The sequence below is a fragment of the Aphelocoma coerulescens genome, assembly GCF_041296385.1.
Source record: "Aphelocoma coerulescens isolate FSJ_1873_10779 chromosome W unlocalized genomic scaffold, UR_Acoe_1.0 ChrW_unloc_scaf_1, whole genome shotgun sequence".
NCBI classification, from domain to species: Eukaryota; Metazoa; Chordata; class Aves; order Passeriformes; family Corvidae; genus Aphelocoma; species Aphelocoma coerulescens.
In genome coordinates this window covers 19136290-19164224 of record NW_027184080.1, presented here as the reverse complement: position 1 = coordinate 19164224, position 27935 = coordinate 19136290, and the positions used below count along the sequence as shown (strand labels likewise).

Genomic DNA, 27935 nt, shown 5'->3' with positions numbered 1-27935 from the left:
AATGTGATGCCCAGCTACAGGAAGGGCCAAAGGATTCAGGGAACTACAGGCCTGTCAGTCTGACCTTGCTGCCAGGAAAGGTTATGGGACAGATCATCTTGAGTGCCATCACACAGTACATACAGGACACCAAGGTGATCAGGCTCATTCAGCACAGGTTTGTTAAAGGCAGGTCTTGCTTGACTAACCTGATCTCCTTCTTTGACAAGGTGACCCACTTAGTGGATGAGGGAAAGGTTGAGGATGTGGTTTACACAAACTTTAGTAATCTGTTTGACACCCTTTCCCACAGCATTTTCCTGGAGAAACTGGCTGCACATGGCTTGGACAAGTGTACTATTTACCAAATAAAAAAGTGCCTGGATGGGTGGGCCTCGAGAGTGGTAGTAAATGGAGTTAAATCCAGTTGGTGGCTGGTCACAAGTGGGGTCCCCCAGGGCTCAGTATTGGGGCCAGTTCTGCTTAATATCTTTATTGATGATCTAGACGAGGGGATGGAGTGCATCCACTGTAAGTTTCCAGATGACACTGTCACCAAAAATCACTGAAAACTTGGTAAATAAAACTCCTTAACACCAGTATAGCATTAAGAAGTGGCATTAATTGTTACAGGCCTGGTTGCATGTGGGATAGCTCTACCTAGCATGCATATGATCCACTGCAAGTGTGTTGCTTATATACAGTCACCACATGCATATTACATATAATTTCTCATTACCATAAAACCCTCCCCGGGTTCCCAGGTTCAGGTTTTTTACAGTCTTGTTTTGGTTGTGGCTACATTCCTAAGCCAGCTGTCTTACCCTTATCTTCCTCCTCTCCTTGCTGAGAAAGCAGATCCTGCATACCCTGTTTCTTTGCTAAAAGTACACAGGCACAGTAGAACTCCTTATTATTGGATTAACCCTTTGGTATCAACACCAAGTTGGGCTGGGGTGTTGATCTGCTGGAAGACAGGAAGGCTCTGCAGAGGCGTCTGGACAGGCTGGATTGAGGGGTTGAGGACAATTGTATGAGATTCATGAAGACTAAGTGCCAGTTACTGCAGTTAGATCACAACAACCTGTTATGACCTGCCGCAGAAGGCGAGGGTAACCCAGGTTCTTGTTAATAAATCCCTTGGGGTGAATTAGATTGGAACAATACTGAATGATCGGTGTTTGCAAATAAATATATGTGGGGTTTATTGTAGAACAATTTAGTTACACAGGAAAATAGGTATGCAGCCATTTTTGGTTGTTTTTATCTATAGTAATATGACAATATAAAAGCATAAAAATATCACTGGAGAAAATGTATAAGAAAGAGAAGGAATGGATAAGAGTAGAAAGATCTCACCACCCTTAGGCCTCATGATGAGACTTGGTTGTTGCAATTTTGATATCTGGTCAAAGGGATGGTGGCAGACTGGATCCATCAGGTGGTGGGAGAAATCCCAGGGAAATTCACAGAACACAGAATCTATTTGGTTTATATTCACTCAGGTTCTGGTAGAAATGCCCAGATATCTCCCCTGGGGCAGGGAGTTTTAACTGGATGATGTAATGTTATGTATCACAGGACACTTTGTGAGTCTTTGACACCTTCTAAGACAATACATCTGCCTATTACATCAGTGCAGTTGAGTCCATCAGGGCCCATTAAGGCTCATCAGCAGAGGTTAACACTTTCAGGCTATGCGTGAATGTTCCGGTACTTCCCAGCAGGGGAGTTATCACAGCTGAGTTCACTTGAGTAAGGACAAAGAGACAGTACCCACTTCGCCTCCCAGGGTTTGCCTCTTTCCTTATCTCATTCAACACCCAGCTGTAGCCTGTGGTGGGGTGTGCTCGCCCTCTGCACCTGGGCAGTTACTTTGCATATCGGTCACAGTCCAAATTCTGGTTAGTCGGCATATTTGGGGAGAGGGGTAGGCTTTGGTGGTCACAGATGAACAGCTGCTTCTCTGCAGTTTGCTTCAGTGGGCAAAAGTCCTCTGATGACTTCAGCAATGTTTAAGTCATTAACCATTTCAGTCTCTCACACAACCCCATGCCGTGCTACAAGCTTTGGGAAGAGTGGCTGGAAAGCTGCCCAGCAAGAAAGGACCTGGGGGTATTCGTCACAAGTGGCTAATATTGTCACCAAATGGGATGAAAGAAACTTATTCAACACCAATTTGATGTGAATAAGCAGACACTTCTTTATTCAGATGCTGGGAATATGGGGGATAGCTCCTCTGAAAATGTGTTCTACTTAACAAACAAAACTCATCCATTTCATAAACTTTTTCTGCTGAATCATCGTTACATAAGTTCTTTTACATACTATGCCTGCTTTTAAATTTAATCTTTACATTGATTGGTTCTAATAGTTAATAACTTCATCAGTATTCTTGTCCTAAAACAGTTATTGGTCATCTCTCCAGAGGTCTACTGATTGGAATTCTTAATATTCAAATCAAGATGGGAAGGGTAGTGGGTTTCCAAGCAGCATAACTAGTGAGCACCACGGTCTCCAATAGCTTCCTAACCGAAACAGAAGGGTCCAGTAACTTCTTGGTGAGGTTTCTGCAGTTGCACATTCCAAACACAGCACTCTTGATATTTCTATACCTTATACTTCACAATTTTCTACTTATAGCTAACCCTTTAATATGATTTAATTGATTATTTGATCAAAATATTCATAACAATATGAGCCAGCAGTGTGCCCAGGTGGCCAGGAAGGCCAATGGTATCCTGGCTTTATCAGAGATAGTGTGGCCAGCAGGACTAGGGAAGTTATTGTCCCTCTGTACTCAGCACTGGTGAGGCTGCAACTTGAATAATATCTTCAGTCTTGGGCCCGGTCACTACAAGAAAGACATTGAGGTGCTGGAGTGTATCTGAAGAAGAGCAAGGAAGGTGGTGAAGGGTCTGGAGTGCAAGTCTTATGAGGAGCGGTTGAGGGAGCTGGGGGTGTTTAGCCTGGAGAAAAAGAGGCTCAGAGGAGACTTTATCACCCTCTACAACTACCTGAGAGGAGGTTGTAACGAGGTGGATGTTGGTCTCTTTTCCAAAGTAGCAAGCAATAGGGTAAGAGCAAATGGCCTCAAGTTGTGCCAGGGAGGTTTAGATTGGATATTAGGAAACATTTCTTTATGTAAAGGGTTGCCAAACATTGGAACAGACTGCCCAGGGAAGTGGTTGAGTCACCTTTCCCAAAGGTATTTAAAATATATGTAAACAATGTGCTTAGGGACATGGTTTAGTGGTGGTTGAGTCACCTTTCCCAAAGGTATTTAAAATATGTGTAAACAATGTGCTTAGGGACATGGTTTAGTGGTAGACTTGGCAGTGTTAATGGTTGGACTCAATGGTCTTTTCCAACCTAAATGATTCTATGATTCTATGATTCTGTTCTATAATCTGTGGCCCAAACTCAAACATCTAACATATTTAAAGCAGCAAAAAGGATACTGAAGATCTCCACTAGGAATCAGAAGAGAGGTCCTATTTTTCAGTTGTCTGGCTTTGCAGTGACTGTGCTTTTAAAAGCTACTTCAGCTTAAATGCCACTTTCCTTATAAGAACCCAATATAGATGGGTCATTTTATACTAGTCACACTGCTGTGCTACTTTCTTTGATCAAATTTTGCTCAGCCTGTTCTCATTTCTCACAGCAGATTGTGGTAAGTTACAATTTCGAATATATGTGGAAATGACAGCTGTAACTCTTACTATAATTTGAGTATAAATTAAATTTATCCTTTTTTAAAGTATTTTTTTTTGCCTTCTGCCGTATCTTGACTTGCTGTAAACTGAATCAGCAGAAGTTCAGAAAAGGAAGCCCATGTTGTCAAATGCATAGTGCTTTCCAAAAGTAAAACAAAAGACTAAGTTTCCAATGATAATTCAATATCTTCATGCATGAAAATGTTATTATCCAGAATGACATAATGATAAAAGTTATTTTTAAGGCAGTGATTGACATGGAATTTATGTATAGGTATATTCGAGTGTCCAGAAATTAATGTTAGAATGGCTCAATCTTTTCTCAGATGCATCTGTAATCTGTCATTCCTCACACATAGTAACTGCTTATATGTATATGACATGGAGAAATGTGCAAAAGGCCAACCAGAGACCCATATTGAGGATTTATTAGTACTAGAGAAATCTGCGTATATAAGTTAGGAACCACTGAAATTACAGCCCATATTGTCAGAAAGGAACATCTATTATTGGTATTGCCTAATTTCACCAGATATTATCAACACTGGATAATGCATTCAATCATAGCATTCAGAATCAGATAACCATGACAGATTTTGGTGTGTGATCTTTATATATGGATTTCTTTATTCACAGTCTTCTTCCTCCCTCTTACTCAGACTTGTTTAAACAAGACTTCCTTGTCATGTTTGATAGCTTTCCAGAAAAACTTAAAAAGCAATGAAATACTGCAGTTTACTTCTCACAGACGCTGCCTTCTTACCTAGATAGTGAATTTTTAACAGATTTAAAAAAAAGATCATTCTTGATCTTATTTTGCTCCTAATTTGCTTTCCTCGAGATATTGCAAGATAACTGTCAAATTTCCATAACTTTTGAGGACCAGTATCTGTAGATTACCCAGCTGCTAGGGAAAATAAATGGTTTCCTGACTAGCCTTGCAGGTGGAAGCAAAATTTTTACTTAGAAACTTATGTTTTGCATATCAACGCTTTCTTTTTTCAGCTTCTGTTTTGTCAGCTAATGCAGTTCATTGATACCTGTGTTCATTCTTCTGTTTCAGTTAGCAGTTGCAGCAACAGCAATAATATTTTAGGCTGTGCATTATTATACAATGCAAAATCAGAGCATGTTTCTCAGAAAGTGATCAAGTTTTGTCTGCTTAATGGATTATTTTTTTACTTCTCTCTGATGTTCCCATTTCACTCAACTCCTTCAGTTAACACCTTTGAGTAAGCTCAATTTTTTTCCTGCTCTAGTACCAATCTTACCTTTATTGATTTTTCAACTAAAAAGCCTGAGGCCCTTTTCTTTCTTATTTGACCATTCCCCTCTGAAAGGGTGAAAGCAGATGCCCTGACTGTTAAAAAAATCCTCTACTTGCTCTCAGCTCAGCTGTTTCTAGATTGCCTGTACATTGGGAGATCTACAACTACAGACTTTTTTTGGTGCTTTTCTGATCAATGTCACCATTACAGATTGCAGGTATTGCCAAGATCACATTTCACATTTTTATCATATGTTCCTGTTCCCAGCCACCAGACTTCTAAATAGTATTGGGGAGGGAAGGTGGTGGCTGATGCATCAGGTCAGAGATTCAATCACTTCTCAACAGTTCTTCCTTCCCCCCTTGCTAATATGAATCTCAAACCACTTCTCCTCTTGTCTCACTCGCTTCCAAGTGCCCCTGAAGTTGGAGATTTATGGCAGAAACTAGAAGGCACACTGCACCTTATCAGTTCATGAGGTGTTTTTTGATGAGACAACACACTTGGATTGATATACAAACAATATTTTCTGTATTTAATTGTGAAAACTGTGAAATGATATGTCCTTGAGATATCGGGGTGGAGGGTGAGTGAGAGAAAGTATAATATATATAGGAAGTGTGGTGTTAAGCTATAGGAATCCATCAAAATACAAGTCAGGATAGAGAGGCTTGTTTAGAAATATCTGAGTTGCAGTATCAGTACATTAACACCAGTATGGCACAATGGAAAATCTAGTTGCTCTAAAAAGAGTTGCCATGTTAACGGGTAGATTTACTATGTGTTGCTGGGATACTTTTGATTCTCTTTCAGAAATCAAATGTAAACATAACTAATGACATCTCTGCCACACATCTAAGTATTAATTTTTGGGTTTAGAAGCATTTGGGATTCAAGGTCACTAGGATCTACAAAGAACTGATAAGGCAGGAAGTGTTTATAGAAGTGAACAGAAGTAGAAAACTTAAGTTAGTTTTTCAGGCATGCTGAGAGGTATAAGAATTCTTAGACCAGGTTTCAGCTGTTTTTTCCAAATCTCAGCAATTCATAGCTGATCCTTTATGAATGCTCTTGGTTAGACACAATTAATTACTCATGATTTATGGGTGATTCAGTTTTCACTGGTTTAGCAGCAATAAGAGCAGTTGTATGAACTAGGTGAAACAAACAACTTGCTTGCAACAGTGTTGTCCACAAAAATTGGATTCATTATCTGGTGTGCAACAAGCCAATAATTACATTGATTATTTATTTCAGAGTTGCACAAGCCTGGGTGCTCAGTGGTATTCCACGAATCAAGCACCCCAACTATCAAAACTTTTTCTATTTATACATTTTAGCAAACAAAGGGATTAGTGTTCATTGGCTGCAAGTTACATAGTTCTCTTAATAATTAGTATCCTATCTTCTATTGGTTAATGATTCACTTCTCATGCTAATTAATCTGCTTGCTCAGTCTATCTTCTTTTGGTGATCCTGCTTCTGACACCAATTTAATGTTAAGATACACTGGAATAATGTTAGGGTCTGCTTATTAAAAGATGCCTCTGCCCAAATTAAGGTGCAAATGAGACCATATGCCAAAGTTAATAGTATGTATTTTATTTAACAGTAAATGTGAAGTAGAGAGACAAAGTGGGGGGCAGAGGGAGAGAGAGAGACAGAGAGAAAGACAGATTAAGTAGAAAGATAGTCACCACCACATGGGTCCCTGTGGTGTCCTGTCAGCCCTTCTTCCTCTGGTCTTCTCAGTGGTGGGGGTCCCCAGAGTGTTCTTCTGGAGGTACCACTTCTATACAGTCCAAGCTTTGTTAACCTCCCCTGAGGTTTGAGTTCACTGAAGCATGTCCAGCCCTAAACCATAACAAGGCAATTCTACCAAGTGATTTTTTTCCTAACACCTGAACATCACTAACAGCTTGTTTGCTGCTCTCTGTTTCATGGATTAAATCTCCCTTCTTGTTGATTAGGCTTGAAAGTTGTCTTGGGTACAGAGACAAGGGTGTAGAGTTTTCAGTGCTGTCTGTTCAAATACTCTTAGCACCACAGCCATGGGCATGGTTTCAGCAGGGAAAAAGCTATGACCACAGCTGGAAAGGGGTCCATTTTTTCTAGCTCACTCGAGTAAAGGGATCAGCAGATAATGGCACTGCATGACCTGCGAGTCCTTTCCCATTTCTGAATCTTCCAGTATGCTTCTGCAGGACAAGGCATGGCATTGAAATGACAACTCTGGAACTGCAGCTGGGACCGGTGGGGTTGGGGCCACTGTTCTTCAGTGCCCAATGAGAACATTTATCCCCGCTTCTGCCCCTCAATGGGGCAGTGACCTGAGAGAGTGGTGCCGACACCGAGTCCAGCAGGTGGTGGGAAGAGGCAGCAAAGTGGCAGCACTGACCTCACATACACACCACTGCTGTCGCAGAGAAGGAGCAGGAAAACTGGCGCCGCAAGTCCAGAGATGCCCAGGCAACACCAGCACCCCCTATCCGCCACCAGAATTGCTTCATAATCCCCTGATCCCCTGCCTTCCTTTTTTTATTTCCCTGGGGGAAAGTGGAACCAGAGGCTTCTCTGTCGTCTTTATCCTCTGGTCCACTCTGGATGCTATGGTGGCCGCCATCTTGGGAAGAGGGGCTTGTCTTGGGGTGACGTTATGATATGTATCCCATATCGCTGCCTATGCCCAGAAATTAATTTTTGTGCCTTTCTATGCCTCTAAACTGAGCCTGAGAGGGAGAAGAAAAAAACTGAGAAAAACTTTCTCAAAGCAGTTTGCAGCTTGTTCAAGGTCACACAGAGATAGCAGGTTTTTTTTTCTTCCCAGCCGCGGCAGGGGAGCGAGGAAGCACCCGTCTTGCTGTGTTCCAGTCAGCTTTTGGCCAGTTGTTTCAGTTTCTGGTTCTCCGGAGAGAGACGGAGAGTTGGACTTTGTTTTTTCCTTCTCTAGAATTCCGGATTTTTCTCCCTTTGCTACTGGACTGCTTTTCAACCTCAGAGCACATCGGGAGGACTTTTCATCGGGCACAGAGGGCCTGGCCCTGGGCCAAGCCCCAGCTTCGAGGAGACCAAAGGGAGGACTCTAACGCTTTCCCAGGTTTTTTCCGCCACAGCAAAAGATTTTACCATTTAACCTCATTTTCCTTTCCCGTGTGTTTGTTAAATAAATAGTTTTATCTTCTTCACTTTCCTTCGAGGAAAATTTATTTTTTTTTCCCGAACCTGGTGGGGGAGGGGTGGTTGTGCCTTCTCTCAGAGTATATATTTCTAAATTTGGCCAAACCGGTACAAATTTAGTGGCGCCCAACTGTGTGGCTCGAAGGAAAGTGAAAACCTGTGCTAATTACATTTTGGTTTGAATTTACTTATTCTGTGCTGGAGTAAAATAGTCATCATGTTGGTTGAGTTCATAACATTTCTCTGGCTTGATATATTCATGTATTTCTGGTCCGTAGGCTTGTTTAAGGTACTAGTGCCTTTCTGGTCCCTAGGCTTTTTTGCCTATCCACAACTTGGTCCGATCTTATCCTTGATAAGGAATTTTTGCAGAGCAGGGACACGAATTCGGATTTCTATTTTGCTGTCCTCGGTGATAATGATTTATAAGAAGTTGACAGAGGTACAGGCATCTGTTCAAAGTGTGTATGATAAATGGTTTCTCCATCCTAACCCCAGTCCTAGCTTCAGTAGCCTGTTTTGGGAATTTATTAGTAACTGCACCCAGATTGTTAGAGGAGGAGGAGATGGGGTTTCCCTTCCCTTTAAATTTGATAGGTTTTCTTTTGAGAGTGTTCAGTTTCCCCTGGATGTTAAAGAGACCACCCTCCTGGTATTTAACCTGGTAATCTTCCTCTATATGATTCACAACTTCTCTAGAATGAGAGCTCAGATTTCCCGGGTGACTGCCGAGACACCTGACCCAGAGGTGGAACATCCTGAGTGGTGCGGGGAATGGGAGGATATAGGCCAAATCCTGAAGAAATTCTCTGACCCAATGGTTTGCAATTTTTCCCCTGAACAAGTTCAGAAACCAGCTGAGGTGGGGAAATATCTGAAAGAGAAATACAATGACAATTCCAATGAGAACAAGCTCCTTGCAATATGTTGGGCTTTGGCATATGCCTATCGCACACTGCAACCGGTAAGGGTAGAGAGGCAGGAAGATCAATCAGCAAAGCCTGCAGATATCCCAGTCACTCAGGCTGCAGATAAACCAGACAGCAAGCCCAAACCAGATGGAGAGTCTAAGCCACTGACAGTGGCTCCTGTTACAAGGAAAAAGCACATAACCAAAACTGATCGCCCAGTGAAAGATGAGGATAATGGAGGGGAAGGAACCTCAAAAGATGCAGGGGAAGGAACCTCAAAACCACCAACTGACTCAGGCACACAAACCATTACTGAGTCCATGTCCATAAAGGACCTTCACAGCCTAAGAAAGGATTGCACCCGACGGTCCGATGAATCCATAATAAGTTGGATGGCCCGTATTTGGGATGCGGCAGGTGATGATGTGATGCTGGACGCTGCTGAAGCGAGGCATTTGGGATCCCTGTCACATGATCCAGTGATCGACCAAGCGATGAAAAGGGGGACTGACTCTACCAGTGTCTGGAGACGAGTTTTGACAGGCGTGATTGAAAGATATATGTGTGGAGATGATCTCTACATGCAGCAAACCCCGTGGAAGACCATAGAACAAGGGATCCAACGCCTGAGAGAACTAGGGGTGGTAGAGGTTGTCTTCAAAAATGACCCAGGATTGAGGAGTCCAGACCGGGCCAGAGTTATTCCATACATGTGGCGAAAACTCATACAACTTGGGCCACCAGAATACGCTTCTGCTTTAGCAATAATGAAACCAGACCACGGTGCAAATGAGACTGTGAAGGATATGGCAGTGAAGCTCCGAGCATATGCAGACTCTGTGCATGGCCCAACACATGCAAGAATCGCAGCTGTGGAAACACGTATGGAGAAAATGGAAGATGAAATGAAGAAGAATCACCAGGAGATTAAAGAGTGCCTTCTCCGTGGACATTCCCCAGAGAGAAGGCACATCCCACGAAGTGAGCTGTGGGATTTCCTGTGTGACAGTGGGGAAAACACGAGGAAGTGGGGTGGACAACCCACTTCTGCTTTGGCAGCATGAGTGCGTGAATTGAAGGAGCGCAAGTCTCAGAAAGGAGGATCTACCAAAAAGGAAGTAGCACCAGTTGCCTGTAGCCAAACTGCCGGAAATGATGGAAAAGAGGATGGCATGTCCAATTCCCATGAAGGAACCTCTAAGATGCAGGCCCAGGGAAAGAAGGATAAGAAGGCATAGAGGGGCCCTGCCTCTAGCCAGGTAGAGGTCAGGGAAAACCGTGTTTTTTGGACTGTGTGGATTCCTTGGCCTGGTACATCAGAACCACAAAAATATGATGCCTTGGTTGACACTGGTGTGCAGTGTACAATAATTCCATCGCAGCATGTGGGGGTAGAATCTGTTTCTATTTCTGGTGTAACGGGTGGATCACAAAATTTGACCTTGGTGGAAGCTGAGGTGAGCCTGACTGGAACTGAGTGGAAGAAGCATCTCATTGTGACTGGCCCAGAGGCCCCGTGCATTTTGGGCATAGACTTCCTCCGGAACGGGTATTTTAGAGACCCAAAGGGACTCAAGCGGGCTTTTGGAATAGCTGCTGTGGAGACAGAGGGCAGTAAGCAATTGAACACTTTGCCTGGGCTATCAGAGAACCCGTCTGCAGTCGGCCTTCTGAAGGTGGAAGAACAAAGAGTACCAATTGCTACCTCGACAGTGCATCGCCGACAGTACCGGACAACTCGAGATGCTGTGATCCCCATCCACAAGATGATTCGTGAGCTGGAGAGCCAAGGGGTGGTCAGCAAGGCCCACTCACCCTTCAATAGTCCCATTTGGCCTGTGCGCAAATCTGAAGGAGAATGGAGATTGACTGTGGACTATCGTGCCTTGAATGAAGTGACTCCACCGCTGAGCGCTGCTGTGCCGGACATGTTGGAGCTCCAGTACGAGCTGGAGTCCAAAGCAGCGAAGTGGTATGCCACTATTGACATTGCCAATGCATTTTTCTCCATTCCTCTGGTAGCAGAGTGCAGGCCTCAGTTTGCTTTCACCTGGAGAGGTGTGCAGTACACCTGGAACCAACAGCCCCAGGGGTGGAAGCACAGTCCCACCATCTGCCATGGACTAATCCAGACTGCACTAGAAAAGGGTGAGGCTCCAGAACATCTGCAGTACATTGATGACATCATTGTGTGGGGGAACACTGCAGCAGAAGTGTTTGAAAAAGGAGAGAAAGTTATCCGGATTCTCCTGGAAGCTGGTTTTGCCATCAAGAAGAGCAAAGTCAAGGGACCTGCCCGAGAGATCCAGTTCCTGGGAGTAAAGTGGCAAGATGGACGACGTCACATTCCCATTGAGGTCATCAATAAGATCACTGCAATGTCTCCACCAACCAACAAGAAGGAAACACAAGCTTTCCTAGGTGCCATAGGCTTTTGGAGGATGCACATTCCTGAGTACAGCCAGATTGTGAGCCCTCTTTACCTGGTTACCTGCAAGAAGAACGATTTCCATTGGGGCCCCGAACAGCAACAAGCTTTCACCCAAATCAAGCAGGAAATCGCTCATGCGGTAGCCCTTGGCCCAGTTAGGACAGGACCCGAAGTGAAGAACGTGCTCTACTCTGCAGCTGGGAGCCATGGCCTGTCCTGGAGCCTCTGGCAGAAGGTGTCTGGTGAGACTCGAGGTCGACCACTGGGGTTTTGGAGCCGAAGCTACAGAGGGTCTGAAGCCAACTACACTCCAACAGAGAAGGAAATCTTGGCAGCCTATGAAGGAATCAAAGCCGCCTCAGAGGTAATTGGAACTGAGGCACAACTCCTCCTGGCACCCCGACTACCAGTGCTGGGGTGGATGTTCAAAGCAGAGGTTCCCTCTACCCACCACGCCACCAATGCCACATGGAGCAAATGGATTGCTCTCATCACACAGCGCGCCTGTATTGGAAAACTGAATCGCCCTGGGATTTTGGAAATAATCACAAACTGGCCTGAAGGTGAAAACTTTGGTCTCGCTGATGAAGAAGAACAAGTGACACGTGCTGAAGAAGCTCCACCGTACAACCAACTGCCATCAGAATACACACACTACGCTCTTTTCACTGACAGTTCTTGTCGCATCGTAGGGATGAAACAAAAGTGGAAAGCAGCCGTATGGAGTCCCACACGACCGGTTGCCGAAGCTACTGAAGGGGAAGGTGGATCAAGCCAACTCACTGAACTCAAAGCTGTTCAACTAGCCCTGGACATTGCTGAAAGAGAGAAGTGGCCAAAGCTCTACCTCTACACTGATTCATGGATGGTAGCCAATGCTCTGTGGGGATGGTTAGAAAAGTGGGAAAAAGCTAATTGGCAGCGTAGGGGAAAACCAATCTGGGCTGCTGAAGAGTGGAAAAACATTGCTGCCCGAGTAAGAAAGCTGGTTGTGAAAGTCCGCCATGTAGATGCCCATGTCCCCAAGAGTAGGGCTAATGAAGAACACCAAAACAACAAGCAGGTAGATCAGGCTGCAAAGATAGAAGTGTCACAGGTAGACTTGGACTGGAAACACAAGGGAGAGTTGTTCCTAGCTCGATGGGCCCACGATGCCTCAGGCCATCAGGGCAGAGATGCTACCTATAAGTGGGCACGAGATCGAGGGGTGGATCTAACCATGGACAGTATCTCCCAGGTCATCCATGATTGTGAGACATGCGCTGCGATCAAGCAGGCCAAGCGGGTGAAGCCCCTGTGGTATGGTGGGCGGTGGTCCAAATACAAGTATGGGGAGGCCTGGCAGATTGATTACATCACACTGCCTCAAACCCACCACGGCAAGCGCTATGTGCTCACAATGGTAGAAGCCACCACAGGATGGCTGGAGACCTACCCTGTGCCTCATGCTACAGCCCGGAACACCATCCTGGGCCTTGAATAGCAAGTCCTTTGGAGGCATGGTACCCCTGAGAGAATTGAATCTGATAATGGGACTCATTTTAAGAATTGCCTTATTAACACCTGGGCTAGTGAACATGGCATTGAGTGGGTGTACCACATCCCTTACCATGCACCAGCTGCAGGCAAAGTGGAACGGTGCAATGGATTGTTGAAAACCACTTTGAAGGCACTAGGTGGGGGAACTTTCAAAAATTGGGAACAGCATCTAGCAAAGGCCACCTGGTTAGTTAACACCCGAGGTTCCACCAATAGAGCTGGTCCAGCCCAATCTGAATCCCTGCATACAACAGATGGAGATAAGGTCCCAGTAGTGCATGTCAGAGCTCTGTTGGGAAAGACTGTGTGGATAAATTCTGCCTCGAGTACAGACAAACCCACCCGTGGGGTTGTCTTTGCTCAGGGACCTGGTTGCACATGGTGGGTAATGCAGAAAGATGGAACAACACATTGTGTACCACAGGGAGATCTGATTGTAGTGTGAAATGCTTGTATACCCCTGCTTGCTGATTGTCACTGTCACTGTTTGTATATAGCTGTGCACATATATATATATGTGTATATATATATGTATTAATGTGTGTGTAGAATTAGAATATCTCATTTTGGGCATTGAGCCAACAATATGGGATAAGGGGTGGAATGTCTTGGGGTGACGTTATGATATGTATCCCATATCGCTGCCTATGCCCAGAAATTAATTTTTGTGCCTTTCTATGCCTCTAAACTGAGCCTGAGAGGGAGAAGAAAAAAACTGAGAAAAACTTTCTCAAAGCAGTTTGCAGCTTGTTCAAGGTCACATAAAGATAGGAGGTTTTTTTCTTCCCAGCTGCGGCCGGGGAGCGAGGAAGCACCCGGCTTGCTGTGTTCCAGTCAGCTTTTGGCCAGTTGTTTCAGTTTCTGGTTCTCCGGAGAGAGACGGAGAGTTGGACTTTGTTTTTTCCTTCTCTAGAATTCCGGATTTTTCTCCCTTTGCTACTGGACTGCTTTTCAACCTCAGAGCACATCGGGAGGACTTTTCATCGGGCACAGAGGGCCTGGCCCTGGGCCAAGCCCCAGCTTCGAGGAGACCAAAGGGAGGACTCTAATGCTTTCCCAGGTTTTTTCCTCCACAGCAAAAGATTTTACCATTTAACCTCATTTTCCTTTCCCGTGTGTTTGTTAAATAAATAGTTTTATCTTCTTCACTTTCCTTCGAGGAAAATTTATTTTTTTTTCCCGAACCTGGTGGGGGAGGGGTGGTTGTGCCTTCTCTCAGAGTATATATTTCTAAATTTGGCCAAACCAGTACAGGGCTTATCCACCATCTTGTTTTTCTTTGTTCTCAGGGAGACTACAGTACCTTTGTATCTAGTGGTTATTGCTGTTATCTTGGTTGTTGCTGTTTTTCTTTTTAGTAAACGGTTGTTTTTTCACTTATATCTTCTCGCATTCATCTCTCCTTATTGGTAAAAGGGGACTTGTTAAAACTCATAAGGGAGGTAACTCATTTTAGTCTCCACCCTGTATAATTTTCTTAAACTAAGACAAAAGTATACAAAGATCAAACATCAAAGAACATCCTTTCTTAAAAAACAATTTTACATATTCCACATTTTGCAAAAACAGCAGCTGTTTGTTTTCCTGAGAGATTCAGTCTATTCTAGAGAGGATCAGAAGGAAATAACTTAATTTTAAAGTCTTGTCTATGACCTTACATAACTTTCTGTGTCAGTGTTCATAAATCATGAAATGGTCATGGGATCTTTTCTCTCAAAGATTAAAGTAATGATTAAATGCTACTTAGGCTTTAAACAATAGATAAACTTTATTTGAGGACATGCTTTAATGGTGAACATGTTGGTGGTGCTAGGTTGATGATTGGACTTGATCATCTTAAAGGTCTTTTACAAACTTAACAATTCTGTAATTCTATAATTTCAGTAGTTATGTCTTCAGCCAATCACCAGAACCAAATCTTACTTTAAGCAGGCTGGAGACAACAAAAGTGAAACATCATTAAAAACCATTTTTGTGTACTATATATATATATTTATGATTGAAATAACTATAAAATGTTTACATATATAACTGATTGTGTCATTCTCAGAAAAGTAAAAGCAAGAACTAGTCTTTAATTTTACTTTACAGCTTCAAAACCCTAAAAATCATTCAGTAGGTTACTATGATTTTGTATTGTGTTTGCGTGGCAAGGTTTTGGTAGCAGGGAGCAGGGGAAGTGTGAGAAGTCTTCCCCCTGAGGAGGAGGGAGTGGCAGACAAGGTGTGATGAGCTGAACACAACCCCCATTCCCTGTCCCCTTTTGCTGCCGAGGCCAGAGGAGGTAGAGGATTCAGGAATAAAGTTAAGCTCAGGAAGAAGGGAGGGATGTGGGGGGAAGGTGTTTAAAGATTTGGTTTTATTTCTCATTATCATACTCTGATTTGATCAGTGATAAAATAATTTCCCCAAGTCAAGTCTGTTTTGCCCATTGTGGTAATCAGTGAGTCATCTCTCTCTGTCCTTATCTCAACCCAGGAGCCTTTTGTTATATTTTCTCTTCCCTGTCCAGTCAAGGAGGGGAGTGATAGAGCAGCTTTGGCGGGTGCCTAGCATCCAGCCAGGGTCAACCCACCACAGATTTTCACAAATAAGAGACAGAAAAATGCAAAATTGCATTATTAGGGTCACATAAGTTGAGCATTTTTAAAAGATGAACTGTGGATGTGTCATCTTTTGAGTTGCCAATTTTAAGGGCTGATTTTCAACATCAAAAGCAGCCATTGATCTGTGTTGGAAAAAGGAGGGCTCATTTACATCAGGTCAGGCATTTCATTTGTGTAATCAAATTTTAGTCCTTTTTTTGTGTGTTTGAACCCGAGCATTGTTTACTTAAGAAGTTTGGAGGTGGAGGCACTTGATAATTTATATGCTTTCTTCATCCTAAAACTGGGCTAATATAGAGATGCCTACTGATTATATAATGAGTAAAATATAAGGGTTTCTTTTTCTTTTCTTTTCTTTCTCTTGATGGCTCTACTATTTTTTTCCATTTTTTGGGAGGAAAACAACCCTCAATTGCTTTTCCTTATCTCTACTGTTCTACTGCTATTTTCCAAACCCATCTGTGCCCAAGTTTTACCCTTGTAAGGCTAGTGATCTTAGCTATGTTTTATTGCAAATAAATACCATTAAGAATAATGATAGATGCTGCACCACATGTTTATAGAGATTCTCTGGGAATCTCTGTGTAAGAAAGGGCTATGGTTTGAAGGAGAGGTTGTTTTTCTTTAAATAATGATCACTTTGCAAATTGACTATTCTTGTTCCAATATAAGACTCATTTTGGTAGACTGGCTCATTAAATCAAGTTAATTACAAGCAGGACAGTTCAACAGATTATCACAAAATGTTTTGGTTTTTTTTTTTGCTAGACTTTAAGTACATCAAATGCATAGTATTTTACTAAATAGAGCAGTTTCATTAAAATTTAATTAAACCTTTATTTCATTATTGATTTAAATAATTACTGATTTTAACAATGTGCTTTAATGTTATTTTGGTACTTAAAATTACTTCAGATCCCTTAAATGTGAGAACTTCAGTCCTAGTTCCAGATTTGCTTTTGCTTTCATCTTTTTGTACTGAGAGACTCTAAATAGGGCAGAATCTCACATAAAAATGTAATTTATTGATGACTCCGTTTTTTCCACTTTAAAAATGTTGGTGCCATCACATCTCTAGATATAGAGATATTAAAATTATAGGAAAAATAATATTAAAATAAAATTAATGAACTACAGTAGGCTTACCATAATGAAACTGGAATGTAAAATATACCTCCCAGTTCCCTCAGGGAGAAGCTTGAAAGTGTCTGATGACAAAACATGAAAAATGGGTGGATGGGTGAAAATTAAAAGGCGTTTTTATGCTTTATAAAGCCATTGCCCTAAATTAAGCTTAGTAATTACTTCGCTTCTCTTGTGATTGATCTCTAGGCAGCAGTTGTGGTGGTATTCAACTTTGCTATGGTTTTGCTGATTTTTCCTGCTATCCTGAGCATGGACCTTTATCGTCGGGAAGACAGGAGATTGGATATATTCTGCTGTTTTACAAGGTGAGAATGTGTGATAGAATTACAGTATATGAAGTGCATCCTTTTTGTGTTTACCAATCAGTGCTACTATCCCTTGTCAGGAGTGGGAGTTCTTCATTGCAGTGGGACAGCAGCAGGGTCAGTATGTTATTGCCATGGTTTACTGCTGAATTACATTGCTACACTCATGCACACCCTTTTTCCTTTATTCATACCTACATCCATTTTAGTCATTGGAGGACAACTTTCTGGAAGCATGTAAAAGAGCCATGCTTTAGTAATATCTGTATTTTTTTAATTTTATGGGGTACTGCTGGTATTGGTAAACCTTGGAAGACGTAATTCCAGTCTCTTATGGAAGACTGTAAATAACTTAGGCTACTCCGAAGCCTTACTTAATCACTGTGCTAATTGTTTTGCTTTTTGTTCCTTGAAACTCAAATACATAAAAATAATGTAAAAACTATAAAACTATAAAATTACTTTTCTTCTTCTCCCTACTTCTTCATAGCAGTATGAAGAATTCAGAATGATCAGTACCATTGCAAGATAATGATTGATAATCTTTCTGTTATGGCTCCAATAGTAATTTGGAATGGTAGTATGCACACTCTTACCTAATGTACATCCAGCTCTGAGGTCATGGGTAGGCTAGGAGGAAGCTACTGTCATCAGCGGAACCACCACTTAGAGATAAAGCATATTTTCTACATTAGTTTTTACTTTTGCCTGCAATGAAGAGGATAATCTGCATTTCTATACGTGTACTCTCACACGCATGTCATAATCGGTATGTAGAGAAACCCCTTTGTGTCCTCAGCCTTTTGCACCCATGTAGGAGCAGACACAGTCTGATCTTTTTAACTTTGATGTCAGAGAGAGAAAGTGCTTTCCTAAATTTGCTTTTGAGGTAGTCATTAGAACAGGGAGTTGATCAAAGCCAGGACTCCCTGTTTCTGATTCAGCCACAGTTTCACTGGATGGTCTAATGTGCTTGAATTTTGGAGCCCTGATTCTCAGAAGTACAGGGCTGTCAGGCCTTCCATTTATTCCTACATCTAAAGTTGCACTAAATGAGAATGAAAATTTGAGCCCATGTACATATGAAGAAATTCAGTTAATAAGAGCTTGTTTGTTTATGTAGGCAACATTTTCTTCCTTTTTGTAGGATTTTTCCACTTGGTGAAAAATCTCTGATACTGTTTTCTATCAGCAATTTGCTTTTATTTACAGAAGGAAGCTTGCTTATGACTTTTCTTTAATAAACTAGGTATCGACTACAATAAATTCTTCCAAAAATGCTTCTGTAATTTTGTCTCTTCATGTCGCCTGTCCTTTCTGGCAATTAATCCTCATATATGTTTACATCAATTTTAAAATACACAGTCAGTGTATGGCAGGTGGTTTCAACCTGCCTCACAAAAGTCTGAGATCTTATTCAGAAGGTCCAAATATTATTTTAGAGTTACTTTAATAGCTCTCAAAAGAATAATTCAGCATGTCATGCATTTACATTTTGATCTCTTAAATAGTTTAATTCTCATCATGGTCATGTAGATGTAATTCACACACATATATCATGCTTTCAGACTGTGTGCAACTATCTGGTTATTGATCTGATTAGTATGTGTAATTAATAGAGTGATATAAGTGGATGCCAATGTTTTCAGACATGCTGGTTCCTTCTTTCTTGGACACAAAAGACATGGAGAAACAGGCTCAGAGGCCCACACTTTAAACCATGTCTAGGAAATATTTTCTAAAAGTGCAGAAGGAAATCCTCATAAAAACATTATGCTTAATTAACATAAACAATTTAACTGTAGTGAAAGCAGTCTTTGATGGAAGCAGATTATCCTATCTAGCCTGATTAAAATAAATACCTATCAAAATGCTAACAATGTTTTTCTCTTCTCTTGCAGTCCGTGTGCCACTAGAGTGATTCAGATTGAGCCTCAAGCATATGTAGAAAATAGTGATAATATTTACTACAGTACATCCCCATACAGCCGTCACAGTTTTGTACATGAAACTCAGATTACAATGCAGTCTACAGTGCAGTTACACACAGAATATGATCCTCATGCACAGGTGTACTACGCCACAGCAGAGCCTTGCTCAGCAATATCTGTGCAGCCAATGACAGTGACGCAAGATAATATCAGCTGCCAGAGCCCAGAAAGCACAAACTCAACAAGAGATTTGCTTTCCCAGTTCTCAGACTCCAGTATGCATTGCCTTGAGCCACCCTGTATGAAATGGACACTCTCATCTTTTTCAGAAAAGCATTATGCTCCATTCCTGCTAAAACCAAAAGCTAAGGTAATCAGAAAACTATTTACCTGTTTTTCAAAAAAAGACTTCTGCCTTGCCCAGTAGGAAAATTATCCTGACAACAGTATTAAATATCAGCAATTAATGGAATTAATTTGGGATTACAATTCTTAATAATTTTACACTTAATTTCACACTTTAAAAGTTTTATCTTGGTAGTGCTATAATGACATTTTTCAAATGTAAGTTGTTAATAAGGGTTTTGGTGACTTTTGGTAACCTAAGCTCATGAACAGTGAAACTAAATCTACTTTTTAACTTCATCACTGTATAAATTTCCTGTTCACTAAAACACAAAGTAGTTTGGCCTTGTAGTTTGTGTATGTGTGCATAAATATATAAAAGTTTAAAAGTATAGTAATGGGCATAAATTTTGAACCTGGTTCTGTGTGCTATTATGAGTTATTAATTTCTTTAGGAACATAAAACCAAAGACTTTTCCATTTTCTGTTGCAGATTGTGGTTATTTTCCTTTTTCTGGGTTTACTTGGGCTCAGCCTATATGGAACTACCCGGGCAAGAGATGGACTGAATCTCACAGACATTGTACCACGAGAAACCCAGGAATATGACTTTATTGCAGCACAGTTCAAGTATTTCTCATTTTACAACATTTATATAGTGACACAGAAAGCAGACTATCCCAGTCCCTATGTCCAGCACTTACTTTATGAACTTCACAAAAGTTTCAGTAATGTGACATACATTTTGTTGGAAGAGGATAAGCAGCTTCCCAAAATGTGGTTGCACTACTTTCGAGACTGGTTGCAAGGTAAGAGAGAATTGCATTAACTTTTATTTTTAATTCTGCAGTAGCAAGCAATTATTCACTGTAGTAATGATCTTCTCTTCCAATACAGTCACAAATAGCCAGAGATCTGCCGGGATGAACCACGCTTCTCATAGAGATATGATGGAACTCCGTTTATTCTATTGTCAGTCCCATAGTTATACCCTAATTCCCCAAGCACGCATAAGCAAGCTCCATACTATTGGGTTACAGCTACTGTTCATGTGGCCTTTAATAGCAAGCGATTGGTTACAGATTAATATGCACGCGACTAACTAAGTCTTTCTCTTTCTATGGTCAGCATCCCCCTCCGCAACATCCTGTCGCCTTGCCACATCAGCATTGCTCTTCTCTTTTTTCTCTAGTCAAGGACAGTTCACTAATATAGCTTGAATTGTGCACGTACACATGTCCCTGTTCACTCTGCCATTTCTCTACAATTCCCCCTTTTTCTTCTTGCACAAGCCAAGCCCAATGAACAACTTTCTCTAAAGCTTTCCGTATGCACCCAAAAACCACAACAAATTATTATTGCCACAATTACTAGTGTAGCTAGCAGACGTAATCCTTCTTGAACCAGGTTTCCTAACCACCCTGTCAGACTGAGCGAGGACAGCCACTCAGAGAAGCTGTCTGTATGAATCTGTATCTTTTGAAAAGCATCCTGCAGTTCTGAGAGCTGTCGATGGATACTCTGGGAATGGTCTAACATGTTCATACAACACATACCTTCAAACTCTTTGCAACCATGGCCATGAGCTAGCAATAAAAAATCAATCGCAGCTCGATTTTGTAGTACAGCATGCCTAATGCTATCTACATCAGTTAAAAGCTCATTTAATATATGGGAAGTCCTATTAAATTCCTTTTCTGACCAACAGGCCAACTTTTTCAGATTGTTATAGCCATGAGCTGCAGCACCCCCTGGGTTAAAAATAGCCAATGGTATAAACGCACTCAAACTCATAATGTTTACCTTGTCATTACAATCTTTATCAAATGTGGAAACCCTACGCTGGTATCTATTTCGCATCCTATTTTTCCAACCTTTTGATGCGGTAATGTTTTTCCATGCTCGTATAGAAGGGGCAAACATTGTTAGCTTTCCCAGGTAGCAAGGACCCCCAATCAGATTATGCGGAATCCCATTCCATGCTCTATCTCCGCATATCAAAAACACTCCAGGAGGTAAAACCTTTCCTCCGGTTGTGTCAATAGACTCAGCTCCTCCCAACGTGGCCGGCAAGTTCCAGCCTCCGATGGAGTGTCCTGATACGTTCTGTTTCCATGGAAAGGCGGCCATTCCCTGTCGTGCCTGATAGTCCTCCCAAGGATCTCCAAAGAAGAAAACCCCAGACCCATTGGCATATTGCATTGGAGGCACCACATTGGAACAGTTGGTCCATGGTGTTACATTAACAAGCGTACTGGGAAAAAGGGACCCATAAAACTGTAGCTTTTGAAGAGGCAAGGTTGCATTTTTTGTTAAATTGGCAATAATACAGGTTTGCTGCAAGGAGTGCTGATAACTAGACCAACAACCTAAGCACTCGCCCTGGTTTCTTTTGCTTTGCATTTGTTGCTCCACCTCATTAATTTTTTCTATATCTGTCACCCATTTTTGAAACGTGTCCTTGAGTGAGATCCATGGCATGCCAATTAGACATGTGCGAAATGGATCTGCTGTCGACCCCATGGCCAGACAGAAGTCCGTCTGGTTCACCTGGTGAGCCCATGTTACCCACACGTTTTCTCTTTCTGACACTGAAGTTATCACAGCTTTACTCAGGGTGAAAGTACTTGAGAGGAGGAGCCACATGTAGGGCACCATGCCTGGGTTACAGTGGTCTTTTTACTCACTTGCAGACATCTGATGGCTTCTTTTCCTGCTCACACTTCTAAGCTTAGTAAAAACTCGTGTGGATCCCTAAATGAGCTAACTCTAATCTGTTGTGGTGGAATTCCGAGCACAATGGACGCACACTGCCTAAAACTTCTTGTCTCAGGCACTTGATAACATTCTTGGCATAAACTACCTCACTCGTCTACATTCCAACTTCCCCTAGTAAGCTCTTCCCCACAGCCCCCACAGCATAAGCGCAAGCACAAGCACAAGCTATCATAACAGCATAAACAATTTCTGCGGCGATTAGCATGCACACTCGGTGACTGTTCCCAGACTCCGAGTGGTTGTCCAAATGTGAGGTCGTCAGCCACCAAGCGAAGGTTCACTTCCCAAAGGTTGGGAACATCTGCTGTATGTGCCACGTCCTGGCTCAAAGTCGGGAGGTAGAGCGGAGGGCTCGACTTGAGCCCATTCCTGTAGTTGCAGGGCCGTCTGGGCCACACCCTTTCGGGACTCAGTGGGACTCTGTTGTGGCTCCTGCTTCCGATTGAGCTTTTCTTCCATAGAAGACAGAGTACAATCAAAATGTTGTTTCATTTGATGCATTGCCTCTTCTACTTGATGAACCCATCTTTCCAAGGCTTGTGGGTTCACGCAAGATCCTGGGGGATGAGCAGGTAGCTCATTTGTTGCCTCTGTCATTGGTATGTCATCATCTGGCAGAGAAACGGTCTGTGGCTCCGGCCGAGAAACAGTCTGTGGCTCCGGCAGGGAAACAGTCTGTGGCAGAGAAACAGTCTGTGGTTCGGGATGAATCTCTGCTGGCAGCGGAGGTGGAGGGGGCGGGCAAGCAGGGTAGAGGCGCGGTTGACAAGAAGGACCGCCCGTTGCTCCGCCTATTGACTGGTCGACTGTAACTTCCGCATTTGCTTCCAGTTTGCTGTGAGGCACGGTGGCGGTAACTTCCTCTTTTGGCTCTGATTGCAAGAGCTCTTTCTCCTGCTCCCGCAGGAGCTCACTGACAGTCTCAAAGTGTTTCTCTGCTTTCTGCCCTTTTATCGCGCTCGGGCTTTTAAACTGTCCACTCAGCCCCCCGCGCTGCGTAGTTCGGGCAGGAGCGACAGCCCCAGCCGGTGTTGCAATCGCCTCCACCGCAGCCGCAGCTACTTTCGATTCAGCTTGCATATTTTTCAAGGCATTTATAACAGTTCTCCAGGTGGGCCCTAAGTTTGTAATTTCTTTCCCTTTTCCCTGGATAGTACAGTCCCACAGGTGATCCCCTACTTCCCTCCACTCAGCTGCATCAAAGAGGAGGGGGGGCACCCGCAAATGTCCATGCTCCTGCGCCCATAAAACGAGCTTATTTAGATCCTTTTCCTTGACCTCCTCCCCTCGCTTAGCGAGGATACTGAGGAACAATTTCTGTGCTGCCGCAAACTCTAAATCCATGCTAGCAGGGTATGACGGAGGGAAGGTAGCGACCCTTCTTACCGGCCTGACCGACGTCCTTCGACTCGCGGTCGACACTCTCCGCCTGCAGTATCTCTGTTGCTCGTTGTCGTCACCCTTCTTTCGGTGATCAGCGAGCGTATCTTCCTCTGAGGAACGGTGCCTGGTCGGGCGCCAGAAATAGCCAGAGATCTGCCGGGATGAACCACGCTTCTCATAGAGATATGATGGAACTCCGTTTATTCTATTGTCAGTCCCATAGTTATACCCTAATTCTCCAAGCACGCATAAGCAAGCTCCATACTATTGGGTTACAGCTACTGTTCACGCAACCTTTAATAGCAAGTGATTGGTTACAGATTAATATGTACGTGACTAACTAACATAAATCTTTCTCTTTCTATGGTCAGCATCCCCCTCCGCAACATCCTGTCGCCTTGCCACATCAGCATTGCTCTTCTCTTTTTTTCTCTAGTCAAGGACAGTTCACTAATATAGCTTGAATTGTGCACGTACACATGTCCCTGTTCACTCTGCTATTTCTCTACAGTCACATGCTTTAAAATATGCCGAGGTTCTGATCTGAACTCAGAAATCAATTCACTGTTTCTCCAACAGTTCACTTAAATTTTTTGTGGCTAACGTTACTCCCCAATAAAGCAGTTTTGGAGCTTTAAAAGATATCCATGAGGGAACATCTCATGTCATTAATTTCTAAATGGCTAATGAGGATTTCTGCTTTATAATTAATAGCCAAATATGGCCCAGTTTCTTGGGAAGATAAATGTTTGCTGAGTGTTTTGAGAACAGTAAATGAAAAGTCCTGGTCTAGCAATGTATTTTGGCACAGGCTTAACTTTCAGCACCAGTGATCCTGTTAGCTTCATCTGGGACTGCTGGCATGAAAAAAGTTCAGTGGGGTTTAGGCCTTTTATTGGATTGGGAGATTACTAAATGTTCTAGTCTTCCAATCAAGTATCCTCATTTTTCTATGATGCTGCTTTTTCTGTGCTGAACTGTAACTGAGAGGGGGGTGTTATAGGTAGCATGATGATAATTGTATTAAAGTGGGCTTATTAAAGGCATGATATTATAAGTATTTATGTTGAGGAAAATAATTTGTTTGTATTTAAAATATATAGTAATGTTACATCTCAGAAAATGTAACAGTTCTCTCTTGTGAGCAAACACATCCTGCACGGAAATACTTCTGGCCTACCTCTGTATTGGAAGAATCTTCAGGAAGCTTCTACAAACAGAAAAATAAAGTGTGCTGACCTACTGAGACTGTAAATTTGGCACTTAACTGTTTATAGATGGCCAATGCAGCCAATGATTCTTAGAAAACATGCACATAACTGCTAGTATTTGGAGTGCCTTTAGCTTAATGCACCTCTTTTTTCAGAGGCTCACTTGTATTTTGCTTCCTAGTTTTAAATCATATTAACATTTTCTATTATCTGAAAATGCAACAGAAGATAGTTAACATTAATTGTTCGTTTAAACTGGAAATGTTAACATTATTTTTGTAAGTGACTGAATGTAAATATGGTAGCTTAACTTCCCTGATGGCTCTTAATTAAGCTTGTTTTTGCAAAGGGCAGCTTTGCCCACTGTTCACGAGTTAGTAGGAATTCCTTCCTCACCCCCATTCCAGCATCAAACATATTTTTTGAGGATTTTATATTCTTCTATATAACATTTAAACAATTGCCTTAGCTTGTATAATTTCTTTTCAGAAAGGGGTCCACAAGTTACTTTTATCTTTCTGCCCAGACACATTTCATTAATTGCATCTATATTTAAAACAGACTGAAGCCCTTTTAAAATCATTAGTATGAACAATTTATAATAAAATATTGTTGCTCTGCTATTAAATTCAAAGTGTTATATGGAATTTTTATTAGTGAAATTTTGAAATCCTTCTGAAAGTAATCAAAACTGATAGTGGTTTCTTGGTATTCTTTCTGCAGACTTTCATCAGTGTACAAGGCCAGTAATAAAATGAAGCAAAGTGTAAAGTGATTAAGCCAGCTGAGAAATAAAGATATAAAAAGAGAGCTGGATTTAAGTGATGATCAAACTTGTAAGAACTGTAGCATACATTGGAGGGGAAAAAAAAGAAGTGAAAGAGCTAAGTTTCCACACAGTGTAGTAATGTAAAATGTATCTTGCAACCACAATTTGGTAATGTTGCATGCAAATGCATATATTTAATATTCTGTCTGCTTAGCTCTGTGTCAGAAGTTTGATATTAGTCTGAAAGTTCTGCCTCCATATATTGTCTAGCATAGTGTCTTGGTTTTGAAAGACAGGTGTCTGCTAAGGAAGGCAGAAGCCTCCCTTGGAGTGGCAGATGTAACCCCTTTCCCTCCGAGTTATTATAATTTTGGAATCAAGGGCTTTTAGGCAAAGATGTGGGAAAATAGGAATAACAGTTCTTTACTATTATATATATAACCAGTCAAACAAACAACAATAACTATGGCAGTAACAGCAAAACAATCACAAACCCAGTCCCAGCCTCCTCGGCTGTCGGGCCTTTTTCCCCTTGGGTGCAGTTCTGCTTGCAGCCGGCAGGGGCGCTGGCGGCTCCCGGTGAGGAGGGCAGGTGCAATGGTTTCCCCACGGCTGCAGGGGGCGCTCCGGAGCGAGCTTGGGGAGTACACGGCACTGGTGGTCTGGGGTCCCAGGAAGGGAAGGATGGAACAAAGGCTTCACAAACCCCTGGCCGGACCCTCGGGAACAGCAGGCTGGAACGGTGGGCTGGAACGGCAGGCTGGAGCGGCAGGGACGAACACAAATCCCGGGTGGCAGATGCAATGTATCCAAGCGGGGAACCCCCTGGAGGTTGGGCAGGCAGGGCGAGCACAGCTACAATGTAGCGAAAGGCTCGAAGCAGCGACGGGGCAGGTCGGCCACAGCCCGGCCTCCAGCGGGGCAGGGAAGGTGGCTTTTGGATCCCGGTGTTGTTTCCAGCAGAAAGAAAAGTAGCCGAAGCAAGCAGCCTCCTCTCTCTCTCTCTCTTGAACGCAGAGAGCGACTGACTCCACACCCAGGTGAAACAAAGGAATAGCCAGGCGCACCCCACCCCCAATGGATAGCTCTTTGTCTTTCCTTAAGTACAGAGCGATTTCTATCTTAGTAACAGTATGGGGGAAAATTCCTTTAACAGAAAAAAAACCCTAGAACTCTTAAACATAGCAACTTGTCTGTTCCTCTTAAACTGTCCTTTGAAGGTCTCTCCTTTTTTCCTACATTCTTCAAGAGTCTCCTGTTAACTCCCAGTGATCTTTTACATGATTATCATAATAGCACAAATGCTTTCACATAACCACTTTATAAGAGGCTGAAATGGAGTTAGAGATGTATTCAGGAAGGATGGATTTGTATTTATGCACTGCACAGAATCCCAGAATGGTTTAGATTGGAAATGACCTCTGGAAGTCATCTGGTCCAACCCCCGTGCTCAACCTCAAACCAGTTTCCCAGGACTATGTTCAAATGGCTTTTGAATATCTCCCAAGGAGGGAGACTCCACAACCTCCCTGGGCAACCTGTTCCAGTGGTCAGTCACCCTCACATTGAAAAAGGGTTTTCTTATGTTCAAATGGCACTCCCACATATCAGTTTGTGCCCATTGCCTCTGATCCTATCCCTGAGCACCACTGAAAAGACCCCGACTGTGTTTTTTGCATTCCCACTTGAGGTATTTATATACATTGATGAGATTCCCCCCTGAGCCTTCTCTTCTCCAGGCTAAATAGTCCCATTTTTTTCAGCCTTTCCTCATATGTGAGGTGCTCCAGTCCCTTAAACACCTTTGTGGTCCTGTGCTGTATTCTTTCCAAGTAGCTCCATGTTTTTCTTGTACTGGGGGGCCCAGAAGTGTACAAGGCATTCCAGGTGTGGTCTCACCAGGGCTGAGTAGAGGAGAAAGATCACCTCCCTCAACCTGCTGGCAATACTTTGTCTAATACAGCCCAGGATATCCTTAGACATCTTTGTTGCAAGGGCACACTGCTGGCTCATGTTCAACTTTGTGTCTTCCAGGACCTCCAGGGCCTTTCCTGCCAAGATGCTTTCCAGCATGTTGGCCCACAGCATGTACTGGTGCATGGGGTTGTTCCTTCCCAGGGGCAGGACTTTGCACTTCTTGTTGAATTGCATGAGGTTCATGTGAGCCCGTTTCTGCAGCCTGTCCAGGTCCCTCTGGATGGCAGCACAACTCTGGCGTGTCAGCCAGTCCTCCCAGTTTTGTGTAATCTGCAGAGTTGCTGAGTGTACACTCTGCCCCATCTTCCAGATCATTAATGAAGATGTTGAACAGGACTGGACTCAATAATTACTCAGGTAGTACACTGCTAGTTACTGGCCTCCAACTAGACTTCATGCCACTGATCACCACCATCTGGGCCCAGCCATTTGGCCAGTTTCCAACCCACTTTACTATCTACTC

General features: G+C 42.7%; 1 protein-coding gene across 4 annotated transcripts in view; it reads left to right on the top strand.

Annotated features, from left to right (window-relative positions):
* Nucleotides 1-27935, top strand: part of LOC138102783 (protein patched homolog 1-like) — a 260383-nt gene that overhangs the window by 134452 nt on the left and 97996 nt on the right. For all 4 annotated transcript variants that reach the window (XM_069000532.1, XM_069000534.1, XM_069000533.1 and 1 more), the window contains exons 13-15: nt 16960-17078; nt 18980-19379; nt 19848-20163. In XM_069000532.1, the coding sequence (XP_068856633.1) occupies nt 16960-17078; nt 18980-19379; nt 19848-20163 (835 nt within the window). The remainder of the gene's footprint in view (nt 1-16959; nt 17079-18979; nt 19380-19847; nt 20164-27935) is intronic.